Genomic DNA, 26,281 nt, shown 5'->3' on the forward strand with positions numbered 1-26,281 from the left:
GGGGTCCAGTCAGTTTGTTGACCGGCAGCCGGCCCTGGAGGCTGCTTTGAATTGACAAACTGCAATCCTCGAGTACGTACTTGTTGCTTGACGAATATGACAGCGTGCATGTGGGCAACGGCCAAGTCAACCGAGCTAGTCCAGGGGTAACTGCAACAATGCAACACAATGTCACGGTTCCTCAGCCGTCGTCAAACTCGGCGGCTACATAACTACATCTTGGTGCCACCGAGTACACCTCCGTAGTCCTCCGTGCTCCCCTGTCCCATCATGTGAGAATGTCAGAGGGCCCAAGTGTAAACCTGTAAAGCAAGCAACGAATCCAACTGCCTCAGTATTCATGGCCAAGAAGAGAGAGCGACAGAGCACTGTCCGCTGCTCGGCTTCAAACTCCCACCTCCTACGGCTCCATCCGTAGACTAACCCGATCCAGCACCAAGCTCAACCACAACCACAAGTTCACAACCACTCACCACCATACATCCAAATCGCAGCGCATATCAGCCCTAACCATGATCCCCCTCGCGGGCAAACACGCCGTCGTCGTCGGAGCCACCGGCACAATAGGCGCCCACATAGCCCAGGCCTTCGCCGCCCAGGGAGCAGTCGTATCTCTCCTCGGCAGGACGGCCCTCCAAGCCCGAGCCAAACTAGAGCCCCAGCTCACACCCTACACTGCATCACACGGCCAAAATTCGCCATCCGACACGCCTACTAGCCACCGCTTCATAAGGCTAGACGTCGCCGACAGGGCGAGCATAAAGCATGTTTTTGACCCTCGTGCCTCCCAAGTAAGCGTCGCTGTGGTTGCCCGTTTCCGCCATGGACGTGGTGTCAAAGCTTACCAAAGGGCCAAGCAGCACGCCGAGGCGGTTGGGCCGCTGGATGTCCTCGTCAACTGCGCGGGTATTTCTCAGACTACGCTTTTGAAGAGGACGCCTGATGAAGAGCTCGCCAGTATACTTGATACGAATCTGCTGTCCACCATGCTTGTGTGTAAGCACGCCAGCGTTCGGCCAAACGGTGAGGACGCAAACCCGCCACGAGTACAATGCAGCAGCAGCACACGTGTCGTGCGAGTTCTAATGAAAAAGGCAGGCTGCATCATCAACGTCTCCAGCTTGATGGCTACGAAATCCGGCCTTGGTGTTACTGCGTATTCCGCTTCCAAGGCAGGCGTAGTGGGTACGTCCAAGGTGCATAATATTCATTCCTCATTTCTACATACCCTTTCCACGCCCCCTTCTTCGCGAGATGCCTACTTTTACACTGCAGAAAATAAAATAAAAAGAAGAAGAAGAAAGTAGCCGCCTGGCTAACCTCGGTCAATGCAGCTTTCACCCGTGCTCTGTGCAGGGAAATGGCCGCCAGATCTATCCGTGTAAACGCTCTCCTACCGGGCTGGGTCCAGAGCTCTATGTGGGATCGTAAGAACTTCCTCCCCCGTTCTGTCCAGATGCCCTTCCCAGCGTCCATCCTCATCTTGATGTCGCCAAATGCCAACCTGGGAGAAAAAAAACAAGCTGAATAATTAAAACTAACATAACCAATGATGCCTCCCTTTTAGATCTGAAACCAGAGCTGCAACAGGCGTATTTAAAAGATACGCCGCTCAACCGCGTAGCACATCCTGCTGAGGTAGCGGATGCCGCGGTTTTCTTGGCTTCCAATGGATTTGCTAATAACTGTGTTCTCAACCTTGATGGAGGGTTGAGTGCCGCGTGAAACAGAGAGCAGAAGGGCAAACTCCGACATTGTCGTCTGTAACAATGCCACCTCAGTCGTCAGGAATGACAATTGCACCAGCATCGTCTTGTACAAGCACAACATCATCGTCCTCGGCACCGGCAATCCTCGCTTTTTTGGCCGGCTGCGCATCGTCGCCTGGATGAGTTCGTTTGAGAGTCCCGCCTTCCGTATTGTCGTCTAGATGAGCTCGTTTGAAAACCCGGCTTTGCGCATCATCACCTGAATGAGCTCTTTTAAGAGCCCTGCTTTGCGCATCTAGGTCTGAAGGCTTGCCGTTTTGCTGGATGCCGTTAGGACCGCCGTTAGTCGCAATTAAGGCCTTCTTGGGCTTCTGAGGAATCTCAGGTTGCTTGTCCAAGTGGACCTCAACAGGCTTATCCTGGGCCTCAACAGCACTGGGGACAGTTAGAGTCTGTGTATTACTAAATTTATCCAAAACCACATACCCTTCTTCAATATTGATCACAATATTAACCAACGGCTCATCGTCATCTTCGTCAATGACGGTAAGGAAGCTTCCTCCTTTGATGCCTTATTCAAAGGTTAGTTAGTTATCCAACGTCTTCTCCAAAAAAAAAATGCAGCAGATGTACATACCAAGATCTGAAAGCTTCTTCGGTAGATTATCAGTCTCATCCGCATCGTACACGATACCAACTTCGTTACTGAGGACAAATTCCTTCTCTTCAAGCCCGAGCTGCTTCTTGATAATATCCTCTACAACATCGTTCAGGGTTGCCCTAGAAAGATCAACCTTGATAGTGACATTGAAAGCACTGCACACAGGGCAATCTGGGTTGGGCTTTCGCGAAGTATCTGAGCCGAGAAGCCTAGTGGGGGCAAAGGGTTGCAAAAACACCTAAAAAAAAATAGTCAGCATCTGGTCTGGCTGTATAACTGACATGTCCCTTTCCAATCCTACCTCTTTAGCCTGTCCATAGTCTCCCTTAAGGACTTTGAATGCTTCAAGGATGCATAGACCAGCGACAATGGCGTTTGTAGTGGCAATGGCTGGGATAATATTTCCCGCCATTTCCTTAATATCGAATCGTGATTTACGATCAATTCCAAAAATAGTTGATCTGATGTTGGCGCATGAAGCCACAAAATCCAGTGCATCAATATCGTCCTTATCGAAGCTAATCGTTGGCTCAGGACCAGATAGGTCTTTGTTCTTTTTGAGGTCCAGCATTCGCTTGCTCAAGCGATCCAGACTGTCCCTGAACACAACAAGATTCTCTTCGAGGGTCCACGCTCGCTGGTCATCGCTCAGAATATCGTCCTTTGATGCGATAGCATCCGTAGCCTGATTGAAAACAGTGTCGTAATTCAGAGGCGCAGGTTTTCTCCGTGACTTCCACATGTCCTCGACCGATCGCAATCGCTCGATGTCGCTGTTGAAGACTTTATCAAAGAGTAATTGGGGGAAATTTGCAGTGCCAACCGCGTCACGGATATTTTCTAAAGCCTCGGACTCTTTCTTGAGCTCTTCTATCTCGTGGGCTAGTGATATTGGAATTAAAGGTCAGAACTTGTAGCCATCCGGAACAGTAGCACACTTACCGTTCTCCGCATCCTCCGAATGATCAAACGCAGATTGGTCTTCACTGACGCCGAATATTTCGCTGTAAGAGCAGTTAGCAATCCACAACTTTCTGGCTGTGTGATGGTCTTCACCTACTTCATAAGATAGCTCTTGCCCCAGACAATACAATGAATGGGCTGACTCGGCGTGCTTCGGATCGTGCAGACGGGGAATGTTTTGGGTGTCTCCTTAGCAGTGCAATCATAGCATGCCGTTACACCCTTTTTAATAACTTGAACTTGGCCATTAAAACCAGTGGTGCCGCTTTCTATCAAAGGCACATCCGCAGCAAGGCACATTTTGTTGACATGTCGTCGAGCTTCCAAGTTATCCAGTGCGTTGAATACGATGCTAAATTTTCGAAACCACGAAACATTGAAATTTCCATCTTTAATGTTGGCGTGGTGGGCGACGATTTTGACGTTTGGATTGAACTTCTCGGCGACTTCCTTAGCAACCTACCCAGCCGTTAGCTTTTCATCCCATGGTATCGACCCTAGACGGTGTGTTATATGTACCAGAGCTTTCGATTTCTTTATATGCTCCTGTCGAAATAGGAATTGTCGATTCAGGTTCGACAGGTCAATTGTATCGAGGTCGACAATGTGAATTTCTGAGAAGCCCGTGAGAGCCAGATTCTTGAGTAATTCGCATCCGATGCCTCCTGCACCGACCATCAAGACTCGAGCCTGGGAAATATCAGTGTCAGCTTTCACCTCAAGTTCTCTCCCAGAATCTATTGGCTTTTCTCGAATATGGCAGTACCCAACGAGAGAAGGTTATCATTGTCACACGAGTCATGCGACGGTATGCACCTCTATCACAAACAACACCAGGAATACAATATGGTTGTAAGGTACCCAGAATCGACATACCTGTTTCACGGATGAGTTCAGGGAGGCCCCGAGCGACTGGTGGTTGTATCTGTCTCGTGCCATCACTCGCGGGCGATGTTGGGTTGTGAAGTTCTGTTGGCTGGAGAGGGCTTGCTGATTCTGGGCCGGAGCTTGCGCAGCGGTTTGTTGAGAGGCTTGGGAAAGTTGGGGCTGCTGCTGAGGCTGCTGCTGAAGTTGTGATTGTTGTTCTTGGGCGTTAACAGTCTTTCCAACTGCTTGACCTGGGACAGGATCAGCTGGCCCAGCTGCCACAGCTGCCAGCGGCGCGGCAGGTTCACTGGCTTGGATCGAAGCCTCCATGGCCGCTGTCGCCTCTCGGCAAGATCAATTCGATGGTTGAAGAGACGACGTCGCGATCGGATGGGGGATAGAGCATGCGAGAATTTATTCAATGTCGGACGGAGAGCATAGTCGGTAGCGGTCGTGTTTCTCGAGACCCTGTTTGATCAGACTGCTGATGAGCGCTTGCGGCTGACGCTTGAATGCCAGCGACAAGTTGCGACCAATTGAATCATGTCGGATGTGCCAGGGATCGTTCCCCATGTGGGTCCCGGAAACAAAATAGGCGGTGCTGATTGGCTGTTTTGCTTTGTCGTGAAGTGCTATCCCTTTCGCCAGTGTTCTCGCTTGACTGTCACTCTGCAGAATCCATCACGCATCAGCAAAGACGAAGAACGTATCCTGCATGGCGACGCATTTGTCTTAATTTGCGATCCCTTGGCGACGTGCTACATGTATATTGTAGCTATGACCGCTGAGGTTGCTCAATTGGCCCTGAGCTTAACCTGTTCTGAACCGCAATTCGATATTTGTAATGGGCGCTAAAACGAGAGAGCTGAGAGTCTTCTGCGACCATGACGTCCCTTTTTGCGACCGAGAAGCCCGATTGGGCGAGTGACCACCAGGAACCAACTTCTACGGATTTTCCCCCTTCCCGTCCATGCAATCTGCAACACCACCAAATCACTGAATACATACAGTAATTTCCGGTCATCTCGACAGTTGCGTTTGCTCTTTTCCTTCTTCTTTTGAATGCACGTATGCTAGGCCCATTGTATAACGGAGCAGCCATCGTCCCTTTCACACCGGCATTTGACTCGACTCTCACCAAAAAAAATGTCTGATGATGAAGCGGACCCTGAGCTCCTCGAACTGCTCCGCCAGCACCTGCAGGGCAAACTTGTCGTGAAGGAAGAGGCGGATACAGGTGTTCTAGACGGGGCCGAGTATGTCTACAACCAAGGCATCGACATGGCCATTGATATGCGGGCTACCAAGGCCGCCGCGCAGACGATATACGCCCAGATGCAGAAGAAGCACTACTCAACGGCCACTTGGTCAGAGCACGAGCTTCATCCCAAGGCAAAAGACGAGACCTCGGTAGCCTTCATTTTCACCATGGATCTGCTGAATTTCTCCTTCTGGTCTGAGTTGCCGGACGATGAGAGGTTTGCTATCGAGTATCACGGGAGGAGGTGGACTGGGTATTGGAGTCTTGTCGCAGCTATCCAGAGGGCTTTGGAAGAAGGCGAGTTGCCAATGTCACGTTTCAAGGCCCAGCAACGTACTGACATCCGGTGATAAGACATTCCAATCACTGACCCTCACTATTGGCAAGACGAGCAGGAATGCAACTTAGAGTCCCTTCGCCACATCTTCAGATCGTCCACAGAAGAGGAAATGCCGCTGCTGCAAGAACGACTAGACTGCCTTAGAGAAAGCGGCAGAGTATTATATGAGGTGGGCCTCGGACAAACGTCCCGTACTAAAGATGAAAAGGCATGAATAGTTCTAACCCTCCATTCAGCGATACAACTGCTCCTTCGCAAACGTCATATCCGCAGCCAACGGCTCAGCAGCCGAACTTGTCAATCTCTTGGCCCGAGACTTTTCATGTTTCCGTGACGAGCACTACTTCGAAGGCAGAAACAAACCTGTGAGGTTCTTGAAGCGGGCTCAGATTCTAGTCGCCGATATATGGGCCTGCTTTGAGGGCCAGTCGTACGGCAAATTTCGAGACATTGACAAGATCACCATGTTTGCGGACTACCGCATCCCCCAGATTTTGATTACTCTAGGCGCATTGTACTGCAGTCCGCCAGTGGCGGCGGCCATCAGGGACAGAAAGATGTTCAAAAGTGGAGATCGCTGGGAGGTGCAGTTGAGAGGTAACTATATATCAACCCTAGAATGGTGCGCGTTTATCCGCTAAATCGATGCTCGCAGCGTGCAGTATATGGTGCGTCGAATTGATACGGCGTGAAATCGTTCGAGCACATCCAGACACATACGTCAATGCTATTTTGATTGATTTCTTCCTTTACGACCGCATGAAAGAATTAGAAGCCGCGGGCAAAGAACCGTTTCCTCACCATAGAACAAGAAGTATATGGTATTAGATCTAGCATCAAAGACATTCAACCCGGAAACATAGATTGTTTTCGAGTCATGGCCAAGTCATTGGTCTGATACATGGCGGGTTTAAATAGACCAGCGCAATAGAATACATAACATTCGTTAAAAACAAACACACACGCCACCAACGCCTCCCGTTCTCCGTTATTTCAACCTCGTTCGTAATAGTTGCAAACAGAGGCTATGATCCAACAGCAATCGAGTTAAGAATATGATCCATCTGTGCCGTTTCCGCCTCTTTGTTAGATTTCTTCTCCTCTTTCAGTAACACGGAGAGAACCTCGATGGGAGGCCGCAGGCCAAGCCCCTCGGCTCTTTGCCACCGCTTCATGCGATCGATTCCGATGCAAGGCTACACATCAGTTAGTCATCAGCAGGCTCCTGTCAAGACGAAAGCAAGGTCAAACGGATGATTACCCCATATTGAGAGCAGACATCAAAGTATCGCAAAACCTTGTCATTCACAGACAATCCTTCTTGATGCACTCTCGGTGCCTTGCGTTCCTTCTCAATGCCTTTCCAGTATTTATCGATCTGCGAGTCGGTGAGCTTCTCAGCCTTCAACTCAGCCTCTGTCTTCACCAGAACTTCCTCCTTGAGCTCTGCCTCCTCTTGATCATCCTCTTCCTGATCTTCCACTTTATCGTCTACTACTTCCTCGACATGTTCCTGTACTGGCTTTCTTCTCTCCGGGACTTCAATCTTGGTAGTTGTCGGTGTTACCAACTTGTTCTTGATATCTTTTGGTACGCTCTTTGTGACCTTATTGGCGAAGCTGATCGTTGATTGACCTTTTGCAGGCCCAGTGCGGCCGCGGGTTGATCGTCGAGTAGTAGGCATGATGTGATGCCAGGTCCCGGTGCTAGAGTATGGGACGATATGTGGTATTATATGATTTTTCTAGTATGGAATTATTCCTATGCTCCGAAACAACAGGACGAATACTTCTAGGGTCGTAATTATTCGAATTTTGCTGGAAAGAAAGGGTAATGTTTGTGGACTTGATTAACGGTTCAGCTGAAGCCCAAATAAGCGGGAGTGGGTGGGTGCATGGCTATGACGGTTGTAGCAGCTACAGTAACTTGGGGCGGGGGGGCTGATTCTGGCGGGGCAACGCGAGACTGGAACGCCATCACGTGATGGAGCAGCTTCACAGGCGCCAAGGGAGAGAAACTAAGGTGATCGAAGTCATTCATTTTCATCAATGGCAGTGAAACATTTGACATCGTGTGTCTTCCATTAAGCTCCAGTCGCTTCGCGATAGAAAGACAGGCTTCTGTTCGCACCGGCCGTGCAGAACATCTCACTCTTCCCAGTCTTGGGAAGCCATCGCGCCGTCCACAATGCCTTATCTGTCTCGCTGTGGGTGGCCACACAAGCACTTCGCTCAATCGACCATACCTTGACTTTGCCATCCATTGATCCGCTGAGCAAGAATTCGCCCGTATCACTCCAGTCAATAGTCGTGATCCATGAAGAATGGCCGGTCAAATTGCCCACATGTTCACCGTGCTTCATATCATACAGGGCAATGATTCCTGCGTCACCCGCGGCAGCAAGTCTCGAACTTGCTGGCGAGAAGGCTACTGCTCGAACAGGTTTTGAGAGCCCTACATAGCTCTATGTCAGCTTCTTTTTCTCTGGCTCTTTTTCCAGCATCACATACCTGAAAGAGAATACAAAATTCTCCCCGTGTCATTGTTGAAAATGTACACTGCTCCGTTTTGGTGACCGCTGGCAGTGTATTTGCCGTCTCTACTGAGATCGACGCTCATGCCAAAGCTGCCTGACCCAGCGCTTCCTGTTTCATATTCCATAATCTTGGCGTTTTTCTCGTCTGTAATATCCCAGACGTTGATACGTCCGTCATTTGTTGTGCTGGCCAGATATGACCCATCCTCGCTGAGTGCTACCGCCCACACCTCACCTGGTTTGACTGCCGGTCCAGTGATTTCGCCGCTGTTTGACCACTCGCCAGTGTCTTGGTTTAACGCCCAAAGTTTCACCTCTCCTCCGAAGCCTACACTTGCTGCAACCTTTCCATTTCTTGATGCGCTGATGTGGTGGCAACCGAGTTTGTGCGCGTTAGGGATGGACTGCTTCAAAGGGAATGAAGGGTCTGTTGTGTCGTGCACATGGAGCGTTGATGATCCACCGGCTGACAGTACCGCCTTCGGTGTCGTAGCTATTGAAAATATATCCGTAATATGAGCTATAACACTTGGTGTTAGCTACTAGTGTGGAAAAGTGCGTCCCAACCTCGCGACTTCAGTGATGGCGGGGCAGTGTGCAGGCATACCATCATCCACAGTATGGGTTGTCAGATACTGCTTCGACTACATGTTATGGTCAGTAGTTGCGCGAAAGTCAAAAGTGTGAGAGGTGCTCACCATCTTCTCTAACACGGGTGACCACAACGCTTGGCGTGCCGTGATCTTGAGTTGGATGTAGGAGGATGCTTTTGACATCGGTCATGGTGGGGCAGGATTTTGTACGGTCGAGGCTATGGGTTAAGCTACAACCTGGGCTCTCATCCCACAACAGTATTCTGCACCTTACCTGTATTACGAGGCTGACAGATATTTTAAACATATTCCCTCGTTTAAACTACAAATAAAAGCAACTCCTAAGTTTATTAATGACGTCGGCAAAATGGGTACAGGATGCAAACCCTTGCTTTTCAGGTTAAATCGTAAAGTCCACCAAAAGTCGAAAATGATTGTTTTTTATCTGCAGTATCTATATACAGTATACAAGGCTATCCTAGCCAAACGCCAATAGCATGCAGACCTGACTGAAATTGATATACAAGGCTTTTGATACAGTTGTCACATGAATCCCCTCTATCCTCCCATCTGCCTAAAAGGGTTTGTTCGTCGGGTAGTCGTCACGCCATATCCTTCTCATGTCTGGCGATATCGTTAGCATATGCAAAAAAAGGCAAAAACTCGTACCAACGCACCTTCGAGACATCTCTGGCATAGTCGGTGCGTTCTCTTGGTCTCTCCACAGCCAGGGCATTTGCACAGGCTGTTCACATCCTTCAGAGCCTTGCCAGCCATTTGTCTGTGTCGCTTACGAGAATGTGACACTTTGTTCTTGGGTACCGCGCGTAGAACTGATTCCCAAATGTCGCCCAGCAAGGTGGGAATGTTCAAGCTGACTCCCGGCACAGCAACCGAGAGTGTAGGGAAGAGTCGGGGGTTGAAGAATCGGGTATAGAACGTAGCCCAGCGTGGAGCAGAGGCAACTGTCGGGAAGGGCAGACGGGAAAGCATTGATACAGTAGCAGCAGCCATCTTTGAGAATTATTGAAGCCGGACAGACTTCACGTCGATTCGAGATGGTAGTCGATGAGTATGTGGTCGCTGGTGATCGGGAGACTCGAGGATTTCTTGATGACCAAGCAATGATACTAAATGATTCACGTCTGCAGGTCCTCGCAAGTATCGTTCCAGTATCGTTGGGCCAGATCTTGAAGCTCTCACAACTTTATTTGTCAGCCCACCACATCGCAAATTCGCGTGTCACTTCCATCAAAAGTCTGCCGAAAGCTTTCTCTGTGGTGGCTTTGGTCAATCATTGCCGGCCAATCAAGTACCTCCAATGCACTGACCGAATGTGGGTCAACTGCAAGCTCCAGAGGCAATGTCCCCAGATGCCCCTTCCCCCTTTCTTAGTCCCTGTACCTTCTTTGGGTCATTGAAATTATCGCTTTGGATTGGCAGGGACGCCAAGTCAGCCAAGCGCCCCGAAAGTTACCCCTTCTCTGGATCTGTCAACGACCACCTCCAAAACTCCAGTCGACTTGCACTCTATCCTTGACCGTGCACGTCTGCCGTCGTATTTCGCAGTCTTTCGTCCATCCTGCAGAGTTCCTCCAGATTTCTTGGAATAGGGTCCAGATTTTTACGTCTCGATTTCAACAGCCATCGCCGTACCTCCTTAGTGCATCTGGTGTCCCCCCGCCTACTAGATCTACACAATGGCTGCCGCGAACACCATCTTCCCCAAGAGCCACGTCGGTTTCGACAGCATTACTTCCCAGATTGAGAAGAAGCTGTTGAAGCGTGGTTTCCAGTTTAACGTTATTTGCGTTGGTACGTGGCGAGGGTGAACCCGGGAGCTGGACAGATTGCGGAAATAAAGCTAACCCTTTGTTATCTCTGAAGGCCAGACTGGTCTGGGCAAGTCAACCCTGATCAACACCATCTTCGCTTCGCACCTCATCGACTCCAAGGGTCGTCTGCAGCCTGATGAGACTATTCGCTCTACCACCGAGATTCAGAGCGTTTCCCACATCATTGAGGAGAACGGCGTTCGATTGAGACTCAACATTGTCGATACCCCCGGTTATGGCGACCTGGTCAACAACGACCGCTGCTGGGACCCCATTGTCAAGTATATCAAGGACCAGCACTCCGCCTACCTACGAAAGGAGCTCACTGCTCAGCGAGAACGCTATATTCAGGACACCCGCATTCATTGCTGCTTGTTCTTCATCCAGCCTTCAGGCCACTCACTGAAGCCCATTGATATTGTTGTCTTGAAGAAGCTGTCCGATGTCGTCAACGTCGTTCCCGTCATTGCCAAAGCCGATACATTGACGGTTGAGGAGCGCCAGGCTTTCAAGGAACGCATCAAGGAGGAATTTTCTTTCCACAACCTTAAGATGTACCCATATGACAATGAAGAGTTTGATGATGAGGAGCGTTCCCTGAACGGGCAGATCAAGGTAAGTTTTGCTAAATGTTGGACGGAAACAACAGAATCTAAATTATGAAATAGGGTCTCGTTCCATTTGCTGTTGTTGGCTCCGAAAAGTCCATTATGATTGATGGCAAGCAGGTCCGCGGTCGCCAGAATCGATGGGGTGTCATCAACGTCGAGGACGAGAACCATTGCGAATTTGTTTACCTCCGCAACTTCCTTCTCCGAACCCATCTCCAGGATCTTATCGAGACTACTTCTCAGATCCATTACGAGACCTTCCGTGCGAAGCAGCTGTTGGCCCTCAAGGAGAGCAGTGCGCATGGTGGCGGCGCAAGCAGCAGACCCATCAGCCCTGCTGCAGACCGAGAATTGAGCCGCAGCTCGCAAAGAATGGCCATGAATGGCTACTAAGCCAATGTTTCTGCTTGATCTTGTACTGGCGAGGGAGCAACGGCGTCTCTTGGCAGCTTAAGGGGGCTTGCGGCCGACTATTTTCTTACGAACTTAAATATTTCTCACGGTGTCATGTGGAAGCAAAAAGGGCAGTGATATCCTTTGTCTGGGGAGGGTTGGTCACATCGTCATATTGTGGTGCGACCTAGGACTTGCCAGCAAGAGCCTTTGTTTGGTTTTATAAAGGGGTTGTGGGTGGCGCCTAGCAGAAAGGCAGAGATATGACCAACCTACGGATCCGGAGCAATCAGTCTCGATATGCCAGAATCGAGCCGGGTTGAGTTGATGTGAGCTCTGGCACCGAATTTAATGGCCCCCCGCAATTCATGGGCCCAAGTCTATTTTATACGTGTTTTTATTGTCTTTACTAGCACTCACCTCGAGCTCTTTTTACCATTTCTTAGTCTTTAATCAGACCTCATACCTTGCACGCCAAGTATAGCTAAAGTTGGCTTCGTCACCCGAGAAAATGAAACGCTGTATGGGGGAAAAAATATTGACTCCCTGCAAGCTTGGGCTGTGTGACAGGTTTTGTCTATGCATCTTATATACATCTAGAGCATTGCATAAATCTTGTTGTAAGGTACATTGTGTATTGGCTCCTTCTGATGTAAGTGCCATGCCTATTATTACTTCACGCTTTTGAAACGTCGTGTTCGTACCAGTATATATCATCTCTAGCGTATCGTTCGTCAGGGTCATTAATCCGAGGATTGGTAGATGTACTCCTCAAGCTCATTGTAAGCCTTGTCGAGATCATCATTGATAATGATCTTGTCATGAACACCCGGAGTCTTGGAAAACTCAAGTTCATTGTTCGCCTGGTTCAGTCTCTTCTGGATACTTGCCTCGTTCTCGGTGCCACGGCCCCGGAGACGCGCTTCCAGGGTCTCGAGCGACGGAGGAGCAATAAAAATATACCGAGCAGCGATGCTGGATTGCTTAATCTGCTTAACCCCCTACTCTTCAAGTCAGCATGCGCCCCTCAATCAGCATCCCGCGTTCATTCTTGATTGAATAGACGAACCTCCATTTCGATATCGAGCAACACAACCTTTCCCTTCTTAGTTTGATCCTCAATAGTCATCTTGCTCGTTCCATAGCGATTGCCCCCAAATTGGGCGTGCTCCACGAACCCGTCCTTGGCAATGAGATCTTCAAAGTCGCCCATAGACACGTAGTGGTAGTCCACACCGTTGGCTTCGCCGGGCCGTGGGGTGCGAGTGGTGTGCGAGACGGACAGGCAGAATGTGTCTGGGTGTTGGGCGAAGAGACGGTTGTACAGCGTGCCTTTGCCGACGCCTGATGGGCCGGAGATGATGATTGGGCGGCGGTCCAGCGGTGCTGGTGAAGGTTAGCCGCCATGGATGTTCTATTGGGTGATGACAGCTCTGCACGTACGAGTGGCCATTGTAAGGAATTGGCGGCAGTTGTGGGCTCGGGTAGTTTGGACTATTAGGGCGCCGAATATGCGGTGGACGCGGGGCATGAGAATGATATGACAATGGTTGTACAGATCTGGAGAATGGACTGAATGATGGTTGTTTTTTTTGGTCGGCAGCGGTACCTGGTTTGACGTGGGTGTCTGGATTGGGAAAGCGGTCTGTGAACTCGAGTGCCCCTCCAACTTGGGGATTGGGATGATGGCATGGGGGCTTAGCATGACATTCCAACGAGATGGCACCTTGCTTTCTCGATTCCAGCGCGGATGGCTCTTTCCCTCCGTTTATCCTCCACAACCATGATTCTTGAATGAATACCTACTACATACTATGTACCTACTTAATACTTAGAGGTAGTCATCGGTGCGCAGGGCGATAACAGGCCAAAGTACGGAGTAATACTATAGACTCCTTCCCTCCCTCCAAGATCCTTGTCGCTAGGCATGATCCCAGTCATATAACTTACATAGATTGTCTCTTAGGTTGGCCTGCTATAGGGTAGCACCCAAGTTTATCGTGACATTATCCTCGGCTAGCCATTATGTCGCCCAGCTTCGACGTTGCATTGATGTCTATGTTTATTCCCAAGTCACTTGGTGTATTGATGAGAGGGTGCATTTTGGGAGTGCTAACATGCAAGAGGACCCATGTGGTAAAATCCTGTCTTCTGCACTGGAGGCTTAGTATCCATATGAACTACATATATATGTATATTGCCCTGAGATCTCGTCAAAAACACAGCCTCAAACTCCACGCCATTGGAGTCGCGCAAGGTATTCAGGTTTCGTCACAGTGGCTGAGTCCTGGCCTCTGTCGCGGTGACTTAGCGCTGTATGGGTCTTCGGAGTGGTCATGTTGTTCAGCCGGCTGTTTGTGCTGTCAACAGGCTGTTGAAGTCTACACCACAACATGGGACCAATGCCCCAAGTGTCCATGATTGACAAATAAACCTCGACCCAATACGGTGACTTTGGGAAAGTAGCGAAACGGAAGACCGGCAGACAAAAGCGTGTCGGGCTGCCAGAGTTCCAGTCGGCGAAATACAAGGGCGGCGTGATGGCAACGCAGGGTTATTTCGTGCTTGTTTGCGGGGCGCTCACCGTCATTGAAGCTCATGAGAATGGACGTGAAGGAAAAAAATCAGCGTACGGAGTACCCGGGTCGAGTGGCACGTCCCCTGGACACGGGTTGATAATTGCTGGGTCGGGTGTGGCTGAGCAACGTTGAAGGGGCTCTAGGCCAACATTGAACTTCTTCAACGATGTTGGTGAATATCACGGCGGTTGTATTAGGTCTATCCAGAGCATTAGACGGGTCAAGGGCAGCGAGAGTGGACAATCATTGTATTGCGGGACGCAAGAAATGATGAAGCAATTAATTGTATGTACATAGTACTTGACCCCGAGGACCTTTACCCCTGGTCCAGTTCCACGCGCTAGCGTCAGAGCAATTGTGAATCGTGAATCCTGGATTATGATAGGACAAGAGAGGTGTTGACGTTGGTAAATTGAGTGGTAGCAACCGTAGGAACAGATATTGCATGGACGAGCGTCCAGGGCTTGTGACAGTCTCGTGTATCTGGACGGTGTCATCGGGCCCCGGTTCTCTTGTTTCGTACTAGCGAGGGAATGGTCATGAGAGTCATGGCATTGGGTTTACTTTGGTGTTTAGAAGTGGGAGTGCATGAGAGTATCTGGACCCATAGTCATATCACTGATTGATGTGAGGCAGGAGCAAGCGACATGACATGGACCACATGGGAAGCACCATTCCCGCTTATATGACCCCATCGTCAGTTCTTCACCGACGAGGCCTTTCCCTTTCCCATTCCTGCTCGTATTCACTAGTTTTGCCTCACTGCAGGCCGACACTCATTTTTCGTTCCTTCCTTGCTAAATAGTTTGGTTCTTTTCATTGTCCCCTTAAAGAGCCCCCCAGCTCTTTCCCGCCCACCATATTGTTGCATTTTGCTATATTTCTGTACTTGACCAATCCTTCGCATCTTGATTTGTGTTCACCAGTATTATCAGCAACTGCATCCAACCATGCGTGTATGTATTGAATATGGCACTGTCCATGGACGCCGTGTTGTCGCAGCAAGCCCTAAAATTGTCAATTGTTACTGGTTCCGATAACAAGATCGACAATCGCCCCAGAGTTCATGCAAAGCTGACCACAGGCTTCGTCTTAGATTCAATCCGCTCTCGTCGCGCTCGCCGCGCCGTTTGTCGCCGCCGTTCCACAGCTAGAGGTCAAAGGCAACGAGTTCTACAACAGTAAGACTGGCGACAGGTTTCAGATCGTAGGTGTCGCTTATCAGCCTGGTGGCAGTGCCGGCTTCAAGTTGGACAGTCCCGACCCTCTCAGCAACCCCGATGCCTGCCTGCGAGATGCTGCCCTCATGCAGGTCATGGGCGTCAATGCTATCCGTGTCTACAACTTAAACCCGAACAAGAATCACGACCTGTGTGCTAGTATCTTCAATGCTGTGAGTTACCACGTTAGCCGTGGGATTTCGTTGGTTGGCTGACGACGCCACCATAGGCTGGCATGTACATGATTCTCGACGTCAACTCTCCTCTTGTTGGTCAGGCCCTGGACTCTGGTAAGCCCTGGGAAACTTACTATTCCGCCTATCTCAATCACACATTTGCAGTGGTCGAAGCCTTCGCCAACTATCCCAACACCCTGCTTTTCTTCTCTGGCAATGAAGTGATCAACAACATTGAGTCAGCCAAGTACGTTCCACAGTATCTTCGTGCCGTCACACGCGACTTGAAGAACTACATCAAGAAGAACCTCAAGCGCCAAATTCCGGTTGGTTACTCTGCTGCTGATGTTCGCGATGTCCTTTGGGATACCTGGAACTACATGCAATGCAGCACCGATGGCAAGTCAGACGACATGACGCGTGCCGACGTTTTCGCTCTGAACTCCTACAGCTGGTGCAGCATCAAGGCTACCTATGAAAGCTCTACATTCGACAAGCTGACCGAAGGCTTCGCCAAGTCTTCCGTCCCGGTGTTTTTCAGCGAGTATGGTTGTATTGAGCCCCCTACCCGTCACTGGAATGAGACTCGCGCCATGTACAGCGACAAAATGGCACCCACGTTCTCTGGCGGTGTTGTCTACGAGTGGACATTGGAGTCAAACAATTACGGTCTTGTCTCGATCAATGGAACCACTCTCAACATCTTGGGCGACTACAACCGTCTCAAGGCGGCATGGGCTACAATTGACTGGAAATCCGTTCAGACGCAGAAGGCTGCCAAGAAGGATATTACTCCTCCCACGTGCGCCAAATCGCTTCTTACCAAGAATGGCTTTGATTCCAACTTCACCGCTCCGGTCCCACCTCCGGGCGCTCAGCAGTACATCGACAACGGCATCAGCCCGAAGCCCAGTGGTAAGATCGTCAAGATCTCCGACTTCAACGTCAAGATGACTGTCAAGGATTCCGAGGGCAAGGAAATCACGGGCTTGAAGGTCGTTCCCGTACCTGATGACCAGTTCAACATGGCTGGCAGCAACAAGGCTGAAACTGGCAGCATTGATGCGACCAGTAACAATACCGGCAGCTCTACCGGTGACAAGAAAGACAGCAGTGCTGTTCTCCATACCCCGATGATGTTGGCTGCTGTGGTGCCGCTGATTGCAATGTTGTTTGTGTGATTCACAGCAGTCTAGACGCATATAGACCAGCGAAGGTGTATATAGAAATGTGGGAATTGGCGGAAAGCACCAGGTTATATCCTCTTTGCATTCTGTATACATATTGTTTGTTGTCCCAGTAACTCCTATGATTGCACCATATACTTAGCTTGCAGTCCGTTGCAAATAGTACATCACTCTGACATCATGCTGTAAATTCGCCTTGTACTTCCGTTTCTCAACACCAATTACTTTTCCTGTGTTTCCTTGTTCTTCTCATCCTTCTCTCCAACCTCTTTGGCCTCCTTGTGAGTCTCATCCGTCCCGACATGCCCATACAGGGGCCGCTGATATCCGTCGTCCTCGAGGGACATGTCTCGCGAGTAAGGAGTAGTGCACGCAGAGCCCGTATCGCAAGGCACACAAAATTCGTGGGTGCCAAAATCGGGGGCGCGGCAACAAGAAATGCAGCAAGAAGACATGGCTTGTCCGTGTAGGGCTGCCCCGGGTGGTGGTATTCGTGTTGATGTGAAGCAAGTAGGTTTGTGTGTGTTGTATGTGTAAGCGATATCCGATCAGGTTTTTCAGCTTTCAGCTTCAAGATTAGAAATTTTTCATGAAATTGGGAGATTTGATTTTTTTTCTTTCTTTCCCACTCCCTCTCGCCTTTCTCATCATATATATAAGTGCGGAAAAAAAAAAGGTTCACTGGGAGGGCTGGTCCCCAGCCCAAAGTGAAATATACGCGTCAACCACACACACCCTGCGAACATACACGCACGCACACACACACACACACAAAAAAAAAAAGAACCGGCCCGGTTTCCCACGTATCACTCCGTACTAAACATTCACAGGCAAGCGGGCAAACAAGACGTCAGTCACGTAGGCGGCCCCCGCTTGGCTCACTCCCTCGTGACAAAAGGGACGGCGGGCAGCCTCGCACCTTCCGCGACATCATGCCGCCAAGAGAAACCGGCGGCGTTGCGGGAAGGGAATCGAAGCTGTGTCTGTGTTTTTTGCCGCGGGGGAAGGGCGAGGGGGACGCCTGAGAGGGGGGCATGGGCGCAGCAGAATGAAACGAGGGTCGGGCGAAGCGTGTTGAAGAGAGGAAAAATGTAGTAGAAGTTGACATGTCATGTTTTGCGAAAAGCGTACAGGATGGAGAAGGCTGTTGTTTTTTTCCTTTCCGGGAGGGGGTTTGTTAATGTACGCACGGAAGCCAGTACTGGGATTATGTTGGGGAGAAGAAAGGGGGGGGGCGGATAGGGTGTTTGCATGTAAAAAGATCTGGTTGCTTTAATTTTTTGTGGTGTTTGTGGATATTTTTCTTTTCTTTTCGGCAAGACATGCACGTAGCCGTTCAACATATGCATCATGTTTGTGGCAAGAAGTGGCGGCGGGAGCGGCGGGAGAGGCGACGAAGATGTCATGCATTCATTTGCAGGGGTGATACATCTTCAACTGGCGTACGGAGTATTGTACTGCATGGTCCGCGTTCGATAACGGACCACTGGCATTGTTTGGGATAGGATTGGATTCGGGGCAATAAGCAATGCTTTTTGTTCTGGGATCTTGCAATCCAATCATATCTGTACGTGCACGTGTGGCAATGGAAGTCACACAGCTACTAGGTATACTACATGACAAGGCAGCAAGCACGATATGTAAGTGCATGGTTTTGATTATCGTTTGTTTTGAGCCGTCCCCTTGTCCGTCTCGTAGCCCATACATGCCCCTTGCCGTCTGTCCAGGCAGCGGTCAAGGCCTAATATTGAATAGCTCAGATGTTTCCGTAGTCTAGCTTGCAAAATACAACAACACGAGGTACCAATTAGCGTTACCATCTATGATCTTCCCTTTCGCTGCACACCCCATGCCCGCACATAATCTCCAATCACCACCCCTATGCTTCATATATCTTATTTATCTTTCGTGAATTACGTATTCAACCCCTGAATTCTTCGGCCTTGCTTTCCTCCCACTTGCCGGGGATGAGAGCCAGCGGCACGATACCGGAAACGTGCATCTCAGGGCCGAAGATCTTGGCGTTGAGGCCCAGCTCCTGAGTGGCGGCCTTCATATTCTTGAGACCTTCCTGGTAGTTGGGTCCGGCACGACGGACCCAGATCTGGACGTCGTGCTCGTTCAGCTGGGTAGCGTAGTCACGCAGAGCCCGGATGACACCTTTGAAGGTGCTGGCAACGTTGGTAAAGTTGGCAATGCCACCTCCAATGAAGAGGACTTTGCCCTTGTCGGACATGGGAGCGCGGAGCATCAGGTCCAGGACTGTGCGGGCATAGTGGTAAGTCTGAGACTCAGTGGGAGCACCAGAGTATTCACCATAGTTGGCCAGCTCGTCAGCGAAGCCAGCAGAGGCGATGGCATCGGCGTAGACGACAGAGGCACCACCACCAGCAACCAGGGTCCAGATACGGCCGCTGGGGTTGAGGACAGTAAGCTTGAGAGAGGCACCCGTCTTGGCGTCCATCTCAGCAATATAAGCCTCCTCCTTGGTCAGCTCACGACCGAACGGAGCAGGGAACTCGATGGGAGGACCAGCATCAATGTTGACCTTTTCGCCGTTGGCGGGAGCAACGTTGGTAAGACCAAGGGCAGCAGGAGAGCGAGCAATAGCCCACTTGACACCACACTCAAAGTCGGCAGTCTGGTCCAACTTGGCAGCCAAATCGAGGAAGTGGACAACAGCAGAAGTCTTGTCCTCGTTGGGAATCACAACCAAGGGGTTGATTTCGAGGTATGTGAACTGGCAGTCAACGTACACAGCGTACAGTCGGCTGATAAAATCAACAAGGACATTGTGGACGCCTTTAGGAACCTGCTCGAGGAGGGCTTTGGCAATTTCCTCATTTGAAGGGAACTCTGCAAGATCGACCGGAATCAACAGGCTCTTGGCTTTTTCATCGACGTTGCCAACATCAACACCACCCTCGTGGGTGAAGAGAATCCAGTCACCCTAGAGAGGCAATCAAAAAGTTAGCATCTAACATGCCTAAAACGGAAATAGGAAAGAAATAGTCCAATAGAGATATGTGCTCAAGCTAGGAACGCTGTAGAGTCCATTGTGGGCATTGAGGACCGCAGGGGTTAGGATTTGTAAAGGTAACCGTGGACCCTCTCTGTCGTGACATCCGTTCGCCCGTCCGCCCTGGAGATGGGTAGTGAGCGACCGGTGTAGGCCGCCGCCAGAACCCACTACCCCCTTCTATATAAGATGGGCAGCTGCCGCTCTTTGACCAGCACACAATATTCAACCAAAAAAAACACCATTTTAAAATCCGGGTTTGCTGATTGCGACAAAAATGGGCAAATGCGTGCCAAATATTCTTGCTGGAGGGGTGGGATGCCCTCGAATCCACGACAGTGCCAGCGTCCCATGAGCCACAACCACTCGGAAGCCTAGGCCTAATTTGGATTCTTTGGCAGAATGGACAGGAAAAGAAAAGAGTTCACTTACACGACGCTCGGAGTTGATGTTGATGTAGTACTCGGTATCCTGAGGGTGAGGAACGAAGGGCTCGACCAGGAATTGTCTCAAGACACCAGTGGTGTGCTCGACCTTCTGCTCCTTTCCAGCTCGCTCAGCGATCCAGGCCTTCGCTTCGGGCCAAGTCTTGTTCAGAGCCAGAAGACCACTCTTGCCTCGGCGCTTGATAAGTTGATCGGGCTTCGCGACGAACCTGGCACCGTCGTGGAGCAGCCAAGGATATGTGGCCTCAGCCTGCTCCAGGACATCCTCAACGCCGGCATCCTCAGGGAAGTGCAGAGAGGCCAGTTTGGGAGGAGGGTTGTGCTTGGTTGGCCTGGGAAGAGGGGTGGGCTTGATGACGGAAGCCCGAGTGAGGTGGTAGTTGAGGATGGCCTTGCCGTCGGCCTCGAGAATTGCCTTGGCGGACATGGTGAGCTGCGGCGAAGACGAATTGGTGTGGAATAGGAGATGTTCGGGGTGTCTCTGTCCTAGAGCGCTCGATCTGAAATATCCTTCTGCGAAAGCCGTTAGCAAGTGATTTGTTTCTGGCTTCGGGAGACACTGGCGAAAAGGTACGAGTTGCGCAGCGCAGAAGTGAATGGCGTTGAGGGGAACCCTTTGCTCAACACCTCGCACAGATCCGACGAAGGTGGGTTGGGCTGCACATACCAATGCAGAGGCAAGCTCAAGCTGGACGTTGGGAGCGAAGCGGGAGAAAGTTCGCAGTTGCAATTGCAGACTGGGCTGGTTGCAAAAGAAAAGAGATCTTGACAAGAACCCCAGGGAACAGGTCCGATTATCTGGAGCGAAGATGAAAATGGCGGAGAGGGTGTGACAGTCAAGGTCGAGGCCGAAGTCAGCTTTCAAAATTTTGGGCTCAGTGTTGGAAAGCTCCAGCCAGGATGCGGGCGGCGGCGGTGGTAGACGGAGCGTCTGCAAGTGCTGGAGTGCTCAATCGAGAGGGGCAACGGGAAGGAAGGCAAGTGCCTCTTCGTGCCTGCCGCAGGCCCCGCAATACATCAAGCTCAAGTCTGGGCCACTCACTGCTGGAGGACTCCCATCACGGCCATTCCCAGGTGCCTCCACCGGCGACATCACACATACGGAGTACATGGAACCACACCACTGCGTGGTGCCACTGTCCGTCCAGGCCCTACCTGGCGACTACGGATTACGGTGAACACAGTGCCCGGAGCACCATTTTCCTGAACACTGAAGTGCGGTGAAGGATCACACTGCTTCATTGCTTTTGAGACGACGACCAAGCCCTGGCAGCAATGGCGGTGGGCTATTTTGGCGGGCATACTGACGGTGGCCCCAAGGTGATTTGATACGAAGTACCGTTGGCCACCGCGACGAAAAAAAAAAACATTGGGGTGACGCAGCCATCCCCAGCAGCTTCTGAGCCTTAGCTTGAGTACGGAGTACGAGAAGCGATGAATGTGAGACCACCGACACACACTGACCGCGAGTACCGGTACATTCAATTCGGGCATGCCCCAGCGGTTGAGAGGTGCCAAGTGGGGGCCACTCGGGGCATCTGGCACTATTCAGCGCAGTTGAGGCGGCCCACAAGAGTTCGCACGTCACCCAAATCCTGTCAGGACCCTGGCGGCTGGCTTCACCTCTTTCTGTTATTCCGATGTCGACTGGCTTCGAAATTAGATGGGAGAGGCAAATGCTGCAAGCCATCAAGCCAGGAGTGACGGCTGCGGAAGACTTGGGCAAACCCAGAAGCTGTCGACTCAAAAGCAACGGGGCAACTCCGACGTTGCAGCGCGGTCAACAGACCAAGAAGTCTTGTGGTGCCCGGATTCTGAGCGCCATCTCCCGTGTCACCTCGCAGCTCGCAACTCGCAGCACGGACGCCTTCTTCTGCCGTGTTGAATTACAGACCCAAGACTGGGAACATCAAGCGGTCGTCGACGGAACAACTAAACAACAGGGTGGGGGCCAGCATTTGGACAAACTCCGTACCCTGCCGAAATGGAACGCATGCCGCATGCCGCAGGAGACGACATTCACCCCTCCAACCCTCGTGCACTGCCATCATCCCTAAGCGACGATTCTCGCAGGAATCGTCATAACTATACCGCCAGCCTACGTTAATTACGCATGACTTCCGGTCTGGCACTCTATATAACTTACTCATTTGGTAGTGAACTTGCAGCAGCAAGTGGCTGGCAGCAGCGTCTGAAAACGTCTGGCTGAAAGCCCCGAATAAGCGGGATAAGCATACATGTACCGTTTGACATGTAAGCAGCGAGCTATGTCTGGCTGCTAGTTATGGCTTGGGATTCAGGTTCGGGGTCCGAAACGCGGCTTGGTGGGTGTGACTCGTGAGTGGAAGCGAGCTTAGGCATTATTACCAAACACTAGGGACAGGGCAGGTAATTGGTTCAGGACAGCAAACCGCAGCGGTGGACGATTGATGTTTCGCTTTTTCTAACGAAGTTCTCAAGTCTGGTGCTCGAGTGTCGGGCAGCGCGTTGAAATTCCCCGAAAACGGCGGCTGCGGCCTTGAATTTGGCAAAGGTACCGGTACTCGGGGCTACGCTTTTTCTGGGGCTCGCTGGTAGCTGCGGCGGGACAAGGGTCCGCCACTTTCACTTTCCCAGCCTCAATAGTCACACCAAGACGATTCAACAGATTAGCAAGAGTCGACCAGAAGCCAAACAACCAGGCGCAAAAGGGGGACAACAAAATAATAACGCCGCCCCAACTCATTTTCTGGGCCCATCCTCATCCCACCAGACTCTATTCGCTGACGCCCCCGACACTCGCGCCGATACTTTGACGCACCGCTCCGCTTTCGAAGTTGTACCTGTCTGGGAGAGCTTGGAGCTTGGGAAGCCCGGGCTTGACGTTCATAGTTGCTGCGCAAGATTCGACCGTACGTCGACGTCTGGAGCTGTTCAGAAAAGAGGCGCTCACTTATTCTCCTGCTTACACTTCCCGTACTCGCTTCAAAATCTCCACGCATTACAAGGCAATAAGGGTTGCAAACTGCGCCCGGGGAAAATAGTTACTACGTCAATCGGTAAGTTTGTTTCACTTCTTTTTTTTAACGTGCTTTCAAGGTTCCCTCCAAGTCGCGTCGCCGTGACGGACAAGTGCCTCCTCCGTTGGACGGTGGGGGACGCCTAGCACTCTGGAGCTGTTGTGTCCCCTGGCTTCTGCAGAGTCTGGTCGAATCTGCTGCCCCACAACATATTCTAGTTGGCCCGGCCTGCTTGAGTAACCCGCAGACGATTGACTTCAGAGCATGGAAGCAACAGCGTCAGCCAACGGCGGTGCAGCCGGTGCTGAGGAGCCTGGCAGCTTTAGAAGGCCACATGCAGACTGCTCTAGTCTTTGCCCGCCCAGGCAATCGTTTCACTATTCAGCATCCAGAAAGCTCCTCGCCTTGCGCTCTCGCTCTCCTCTCCTGAGATCCCACCTTCTTCCTCCTCCATCCCCCCATTGACTTTACCGTCTTGGACTTTCTCGCCGCTTTCTCCCTCTCTTCATCTCACCATCGCCCTTTTGCAATTGCAAAATCTTCCAGGGGGTTCGCACAGCCGCGCCTCAATAAAGCTATACTCGTTGCTGACCAGAACTCACCAGTGGCCCGCACCTGAAAATCGCCGACTTCTCCCCGCCGTCACCACTTTCTCGTCCTCCACCATCCCACGTTCCTGACACGGACGACATTCACGTCCAGCCATGGCTCAAGCGACGAATAATGGCGCAAATGGCTCCAAGGGCCTGCTCTCTGCCAATGACCATATTCAGCGTTTCGCTGCTCCCAGCCGACCTCTGAGCCCTCTTCCTGAGCACGCTCTCTTCAACGACAAGACCCGATGCTTTGTCTATGGTCTCCAGCCCCGTGCCGTCCAGGGCATGCTGGACTTTGACTTCATCTGCAAGCGCAAGACCCCTTCGGTTGCTGGTATTATCTATACTTTTGGCGGTCAGTTTGTTAGCAAGATGTACTGGGGCACCAGCGAGACCTTGCTACCCGTCTACCAGCAGCCTGACAAGGCCATGGCCAAGCACCCCGACGTTGACGTCGTCGTCAATTTTGCTTCTTCCCGAAGCGTCTACAGCTCTACCATGGAGCTCATGCAGTACCCCCAGATCAAGACCATTGCCATCATTGCTGAGGGTGTTCCAGAGCGAGTAAGTTTCTGTGCCTGATGGGGTATTGACTGTCTTCTCTCAAACCGTTGAAGCCATTACCTCGCCAAAATCCCAATTCACGTCATCTATTTTGCTGACAATGTGATAGCGAGCTCGTGAGATTGCCCATGCTGCCAAGAAGAAGGGTGTCACTATTATTGGCCCTGCCACTGTTGGTGGTATCAAGCCTGGTAGTTTCAAGATTGGAAACACTGGCGGTATGATGGATAATATTGTGGCCTCCAAGCTCTACCGCAAGGGCTCCGTCGGTTATGTCTCCAAGTCTGGTGGCATGTCCAACGAACTCAACAACATTATTGCCCAGAACACCGATGGTGTTTACGAGGGTATTGCCATTGGTGGTGACAGGTACCCGGGAACCACCTTCATCGACCACATGCTCCGATATCAGGCCGACCCCGACTGCAAGATTCTGGTCTTGCTCGGTGAAGTAGGTGGTGTTGAAGAGTACAAGGTCATAGAGGCCGTCGAGCAGGGCATCATCACCAAACCCATTGTCGCTTGGGCCATTGGTACTTGTGCCAGCATGTTCAAGACCGAGGTCCAGTTCGGTCATGCTGGCTCTTTCGCCAACTCTCAGCGTGAGACTGCCGCCACCAAAAACAAGACTATGCGCGAGGCTGGTTTCCACGTCCCGAACACTTTCGAGGAGATGCCTGCTGTCCTCAAGCAAGTCTACGACAAGCTTGTCAAGCAGGGTACAATTGTACCCCAGGCCGAACCCGTTGTTCCTAAGATTCCCATCGACTACTCCTGGGCCCAGGAGCTGGGTCTCATTCGAAAACCGGCTGCCTTCATCTCCACCATTTCCGATGATCGAGGCCAAGAGCTCCTCTACGCCGGTATGCCTATCTCTGACGTCTTCAAGGAGGATATCGGCATCGGTGGTGTCATGTCTCTGCTATGGTTCCGTCGCCGTCTCCCTGACTACGCCTCCAAGTTCCTGGAGATGGTTCTCATGCTTACTGCTGACCACGGTCCTGCCGTGTCTGGTGCCATGAACACCATTATTACTACTCGCGCCGGCAAGGACCTGATCAGCGCTCTTGTTTCTGGTCTGTTGACCATAGGCTCCCGATTCGGTGGCGCCTTGGATAGTGCTGCTGAAGAATTCACCCGTGCCTTTGACAAGGGTCTGAGCCCCAGAGAGTTTGTTGACAGCATGCGCAAGGCCAACAAGCTCATCCCCGGTATTGGCCACAGAGTCAAGTCCCGCAACAACCCTGATTTGCGTGTCGAGCTGGTCAAGGAGTATGTTTTATCCAAGTTCCCCAACCACAAACTGCTTGACTATGCTCTTGCTGTTGAGACTGTCACCACTTCCAAGAAGGACAATCTGATTCTCAACGTCGACGGCTGCATTGCTGTCTGCTTTGTTGATCTACTCCGCAACTGTGGTGCTTTCTCCACCGAGGAGGCCGAAGACTATCTCGGAATGGGTGTTCTCAACGGTCTCTTCGTCCTTGGCCGAAGCATTGGTCTTATTGCCCACTACCTCGACCAGAAGAGACTGCGCACTGGTCTGTACCGCCACCCCTGGGATGACATTACGTACTTGCTGCCCAACCTCCGCGAAGGCCGGCCTGGCGCCGAAGGCAGAGTGGAGGTTCAGATGTAAGGTGCTGAAGATGTGCTGAAAAGGAAATATGCAATGAGCGCGGGGTCTCTTTTTAAACGTGCATTTGATTGGGTGTGATGGGATATA

At 51.2% G+C, this 26,281-nt stretch overlaps 12 protein-coding genes across 12 annotated transcripts; 5 read left to right on the plus strand and 7 right to left on the minus strand.

The window, feature by feature from the left end:
- Positions 1–512: 512 nt before the first annotated feature.
- Cbr4 (Carbonyl reductase family member 4) lies at positions 513–1,725 on the plus strand (the record flags this gene model as incomplete). The annotated part of the gene is made up of 4 exons (XM_066130953.1): positions 513–1,023; positions 1,099–1,185; positions 1,335–1,427; positions 1,568–1,725. The coding sequence occupies 4 exons, from the start codon at positions 513–515 to the stop codon at positions 1,723–1,725; spliced, it is 849 nt and encodes a 282-aa protein (XP_065987140.1).
- Positions 1,726–1,777: 52 nt separating this feature from the next.
- uba2 (Ubiquitin-activating enzyme E1-like) lies at positions 1,778–4,530 on the minus strand (the record flags this gene model as incomplete). Its single annotated transcript, XM_014690432.1, has 8 exons — positions 1,778–2,144; positions 2,196–2,280; positions 2,347–2,608; positions 2,672–3,252; positions 3,313–3,374; positions 3,431–3,792; positions 3,853–4,023; positions 4,210–4,530. 8 exons carry the CDS (start codon positions 4,528–4,530, stop codon positions 1,778–1,780), a joined length of 2,211 nt encoding a protein of 736 aa, XP_014545918.1.
- Positions 4,531–5,346: 816 nt separating this feature from the next.
- On the plus strand, positions 5,347–6,629 carry QSPP (Queuosine salvage protein; the record flags this gene model as incomplete). Its single annotated transcript, XM_066130954.1, has 4 exons — positions 5,347–5,758; positions 5,816–5,970; positions 6,038–6,398; positions 6,457–6,629. The coding sequence occupies 4 exons, from the start codon at positions 5,347–5,349 to the stop codon at positions 6,627–6,629; spliced, it is 1,101 nt and encodes a 366-aa protein (XP_065987132.1).
- A 197-nt stretch (positions 6,630–6,826) lies between these two features.
- Positions 6,827–7,485, minus strand: cdm1 (DNA polymerase delta subunit 4; the record flags this gene model as incomplete). Its single annotated transcript, XM_014690430.1, has 2 exons — positions 6,827–6,997; positions 7,063–7,485. 2 exons carry the CDS (start codon positions 7,483–7,485, stop codon positions 6,827–6,829), a joined length of 594 nt encoding a protein of 197 aa, XP_014545916.1.
- Positions 7,486–7,884: 399 nt separating this feature from the next.
- rec14 (Meiotic recombination protein rec14) lies at positions 7,885–9,120 on the minus strand (the record flags this gene model as incomplete). The annotated part of the gene is made up of 4 exons (XM_014690429.1): positions 7,885–8,255; positions 8,312–8,857; positions 8,945–8,981; positions 9,049–9,120. The coding sequence occupies 4 exons, from the start codon at positions 9,118–9,120 to the stop codon at positions 7,885–7,887; spliced, it is 1,026 nt and encodes a 341-aa protein (XP_014545915.1).
- Positions 9,121–9,504: 384 nt separating this feature from the next.
- G6M90_00g071450 (mitochondrial 54S ribosomal protein bL32m) lies at positions 9,505–9,944 on the minus strand (the record flags this gene model as incomplete). The annotated part of the gene is made up of 2 exons (XM_014690428.1): positions 9,505–9,554; positions 9,608–9,944. The coding sequence occupies 2 exons, from the start codon at positions 9,942–9,944 to the stop codon at positions 9,505–9,507; spliced, it is 387 nt and encodes a 128-aa protein (XP_014545914.1).
- A 686-nt stretch (positions 9,945–10,630) lies between these two features.
- spn2 (Septin spn2) lies at positions 10,631–11,769 on the plus strand (the record flags this gene model as incomplete). Its single annotated transcript, XM_014690427.1, has 3 exons — positions 10,631–10,745; positions 10,818–11,380; positions 11,434–11,769. The coding sequence occupies 3 exons, from the start codon at positions 10,631–10,633 to the stop codon at positions 11,767–11,769; spliced, it is 1,014 nt and encodes a 337-aa protein (XP_014545913.1).
- Positions 11,770–12,512: 743 nt separating this feature from the next.
- On the minus strand, positions 12,513–13,222 carry GUK1 (Guanylate kinase; the record flags this gene model as incomplete). The annotated part of the gene is made up of 3 exons (XM_014690426.1): positions 12,513–12,770; positions 12,839–13,155; positions 13,213–13,222. The coding sequence occupies 3 exons, from the start codon at positions 13,220–13,222 to the stop codon at positions 12,513–12,515; spliced, it is 585 nt and encodes a 194-aa protein (XP_014545912.1).
- A 2,076-nt stretch (positions 13,223–15,298) lies between these two features.
- gel2 (1,3-beta-glucanosyltransferase gel2) lies at positions 15,299–16,925 on the plus strand (the record flags this gene model as incomplete). Its single annotated transcript, XM_014690425.1, has 3 exons — positions 15,299–15,304; positions 15,445–15,741; positions 15,798–16,925. The coding sequence occupies 3 exons, from the start codon at positions 15,299–15,301 to the stop codon at positions 16,923–16,925; spliced, it is 1,431 nt and encodes a 476-aa protein (XP_014545911.1).
- A 227-nt stretch (positions 16,926–17,152) lies between these two features.
- On the minus strand, positions 17,153–17,278 carry G6M90_00g071490 (uncharacterized protein; the record flags this gene model as incomplete). The annotated part of the gene is made up of 1 exon (XM_066130955.1): positions 17,153–17,278. The coding sequence occupies one exon, from the start codon at positions 17,276–17,278 to the stop codon at positions 17,153–17,155; it is 126 nt and encodes a 41-aa protein (XP_065987021.1).
- Positions 17,279–18,852: 1,574 nt separating this feature from the next.
- G6M90_00g071500 (uncharacterized protein) lies at positions 18,853–20,823 on the minus strand (the record flags this gene model as incomplete). The annotated part of the gene is made up of 2 exons (XM_014690424.1): positions 18,853–19,881; positions 20,383–20,823. The coding sequence occupies 2 exons, from the start codon at positions 20,821–20,823 to the stop codon at positions 18,853–18,855; spliced, it is 1,470 nt and encodes a 489-aa protein (XP_014545910.1).
- A 3,276-nt stretch (positions 20,824–24,099) lies between these two features.
- On the plus strand, positions 24,100–26,194 carry G6M90_00g071510 (uncharacterized protein; the record flags this gene model as incomplete). The annotated part of the gene is made up of 2 exons (XM_014690423.1): positions 24,100–24,555; positions 24,665–26,194. The coding sequence occupies 2 exons, from the start codon at positions 24,100–24,102 to the stop codon at positions 26,192–26,194; spliced, it is 1,986 nt and encodes a 661-aa protein (XP_014545909.1).
- Between the last annotated feature and the right edge of the window lie 87 nt (positions 26,195–26,281).

Source organism: Metarhizium brunneum, chromosome 4 (genome assembly GCF_013426205.1).
Source record: "Metarhizium brunneum chromosome 4, complete sequence".
NCBI classification, from domain to species: Eukaryota; Fungi; Ascomycota; class Sordariomycetes; order Hypocreales; family Clavicipitaceae; genus Metarhizium; species Metarhizium brunneum.